The sequence below is a fragment of the Drosophila persimilis genome, unplaced genomic scaffold (genome assembly GCF_003286085.1).
Source record: "Drosophila persimilis strain 14011-0111.01,24,50 unplaced genomic scaffold, DperRS2 tig00000520-arrow-pilon, whole genome shotgun sequence".
In the NCBI taxonomy this organism is placed as follows: domain Eukaryota; kingdom Metazoa; phylum Arthropoda; class Insecta; order Diptera; family Drosophilidae; genus Drosophila; species Drosophila persimilis.
Window position 1 is genome coordinate 3,536,879 of NW_020825317.1, and position 2,933 is coordinate 3,539,811.

Below are 2,933 nucleotides of genomic sequence, written 5' to 3' on the forward strand. Positions count from 1 at the left end.
TAAAGACAAACTTTTCGGGGCTCGGCTGAGGACTAACTGTGGCCCGCCAACAGGGAGAGGAGTTCTTTAATTTACAATGGACTAGGCTTTACACCTCCGAATGGGAATGTGAGCCATGCCTCTATCTCTATCTCTATCTCTATCTCTATCCATCCATCTGAGAGGCAGTTGTCACTAATCAATACAGGCAAACTTTCAATCCGAGTTTCCGGCGATAAACTTCTACGCTTCCATTTCGCTACACAGCTCCCTTCGCTGGTGTCGCTAGTGTGGCAGGATGCAGTCGCGGGGTTACAATCGACCACCGAAGCGCAAGCAGATCCCCCATCTGTTCAGCAACATCCTGCAGGTGGTCGCCGAGGCCGATCGCCCGCTGACCCAGCCCGAAATCGTTGAGGCCTTGGTCGAGCGCCTGGATCGCTCCGACGAGGAGCTGAAGCGCCAGATCACAGTCAGCCTACACGATGCCCTCATCAACGGCTATCTGCGGGTCAAGAACTACCGCTATTCGTCCGTTTCCGATCGATTGGACTCCGACCTTGACTCTGGGGTGCCGAGAATATCTGGGACCGGAAACCGGACCCCGAGGACGGAGGACGATCACTGGGTTCACCAGAGGCTTCTACGGTCTGTCTCAAATCGCCTAAGTACCAGCGATCCAGATCATCCTACGAGATCCTCGACATCTGGAAACTCGGGGTCGGACGATCAACGGGTTCTCGAGAGGCTCTCAAGAGCAGCCATCGTCTCGCAATCAGGTCCAGAGCATCTCGGGGAGAGGGTAGTGACGGCCACTGGTTCTTCCAGCCAGAGGTTACGGTCGAGCCAGAGCAGAAGACCCAGCGAATTGGAGTGAAGCAGAACTCTTCTTTGGACGCTTCGACCCAGCAGTTATGTTCCTAAAATTGAGATAAAATAGTGCAGAAATACAATCCTTAGTCAATGTTCGGAATAAACAGTACACTGGGCAATCACATACTTTTCATTCACACACACACACATCTCACATATGCTACAGGCTCGTTTGGTTAGCTCGTTCTATTCAGTAGACATTTAGAATTCAACAGATCAACAACATTTGGAGTATTTACTTGAAAAGATTCAAAATTTAACTAAAATACGAACCAATACAATGTCTTTGAAACAAAAGGGTGTTCTCAGTCAAGTAACCCAAATTTTTGTGGTCGGTGAGTGGTTCGCTGGGCGCTCTGTCATAATCCAAGGATATATCTAAGGATTTCCTGTTTCTTGTTGTCGCAGGATATACCCTGCGATCTTATACCGTGTACGAAGGGGAAGGCCCCAACAGATTTTCGCGCCGCACTTGCTTCGGTCACGAGCTATCGCGCTGGATCAGCCAGGCCGTCATCAATCGGTCTGAGCGTATGCTAGCCCGTACTCCGTCTCGGCGGACCATGAACAGGATGATGCCAGATCGGCTGATGGACTATGATGTGAACTCCCAGAAGCGTAACCCTGCCCTCGAGCTGAAGGTGAAAGGGAATAGATCTATGCCCCTGACCCCCGAATAAATGCTGAAAAAGCGCATATGCGGATCCTTTTTGGGAGATTGGGGAATGGTGATTGGGGGACTGTGAGATGGTGAAATTAGATAAATCATAGAATGCTTTGTAATTTGCCACATGCTGCATCCAACAGGGCTTTTGCTTGAGCTTCGGTTTCGGCTTTGGGCCAAAGGATTCCACTGACAGCAATGGCAAATTGCGTTCATGGATATGGCATTATGCTGGCTCCCGGGCTTCCTGCACCATAGACAACGGACGTTGGACGTGGATACAGACAGACAGGGGCTGGGACAACTTTCGGCAATGAACTTCAATGGTTCACTGGCTTAACACATCCTGGAAGACTATCCTGTAGACATGCGGCTGGCGGCCGTGGAAGACGGAAGGAAAGCGTCAGGTGTCTGCAGGTCCAGGGGCGGGGTCGAGTCCTTCGGCTTCTGTGTGCATTCATGAGCATTTATAAAGCTGCTGCCTGGCATTGTCCTTGCTTAATTGTCTGCAAGGACAGCAGCAGGTGGAGCAAGAGGAGCAAGAGGAGCAGTAGATGCAGGAGCTGGAGACCCTCTGTAACTCTGGCATACAGGTTGACAACAAGAAGTGCTGTCCTGTGGCTTCCACCACAACAGTTGTATAATTTCTGCAATTGTCTCTCCTCCGCTTGTTCTGCCGCATTCCATAACTTGGACCTCGCCTCGAATACACATGTTCGCATGTCCTGACAGCATCTCCAGCTCCGGTGGCAACTTCATTTGTGTGCCGCCCGGCAACTTGGCAAAACTTTCAACTGTAAATAATTGTCAGCCACTCGGTGGCTCTGCCAAAAGAAACTCAACCGCAAAAATGTTCTGCAGGCATCTGCGCCCTCCTTCTACAGTTCCCCCACATTTATGGTTATTTATATGCTCTGTGGGGATTAGGTTGATCCCAGGCCCCAGCCCCACCGTGACCGAGCCGCCTCCGGCCATTTGCTGCAGCTCCAATTAGTTGCCGTTGAGGATAAGTGTCATGCCCCATTCGGGGGAGAGCTCTAATGCTGCATTTCCATTTCCATACCATACCGCAGATGATCTTCCGCTCCTCTTGGCACCTTATCAAGACTCTTTGGCTGGCCTGTCTTTCGACCTCCTTGTGGCAAACTGCAAGGTTCGTACGAACCTCACCTCGGCAAAAAGTGATTGATGAATTACTTGTCATTCTGTCTCCAATGAATTTGCTTATTTTGGTATGCAAAAATAGTCTTTAAATTTCGAAGCTATCTCAACGAAATTTTAAGTTGATTCTTTCAGATGCCGACAGTATGAATCGGTATAGACAGGAATTTAATTAAATGCATGAATAGCTCAAAAACTGCAAAATATTCAACACGCAATTAAACAAACATTAAAATACAACGAGAGGGAACGTTTT

At 49.3% G+C, this 2,933-nt stretch overlaps 2 protein-coding genes across 2 annotated transcripts; both read left to right on the top strand.

Moving 5' to 3' along the window:
- Positions 1 to 219: 219 nt before the first annotated feature.
- On the top strand, positions 220 to 962 carry LOC6596820. The gene has a single exon (XM_002022020.2). The coding sequence runs from the start codon at positions 278 to 280 to the stop codon at positions 854 to 856; it is 579 nt and encodes a 192-aa protein (XP_002022056.1). The 5' UTR covers positions 220 to 277; the 3' UTR covers positions 857 to 962.
- Positions 963 to 1,102: 140 nt separating this feature from the next.
- On the top strand, positions 1,103 to 1,548 carry LOC6596819. The gene is made up of 2 exons (XM_026990192.1): positions 1,103 to 1,187; positions 1,261 to 1,548. Exons 1-2 carry the CDS (start codon positions 1,133 to 1,135, stop codon positions 1,530 to 1,532), a joined length of 327 nt encoding a protein of 108 aa, XP_026845993.1. The 5' UTR covers positions 1,103 to 1,132; the 3' UTR covers positions 1,533 to 1,548.
- Positions 1,549 to 2,933: the final 1,385 nt, after the last annotated feature.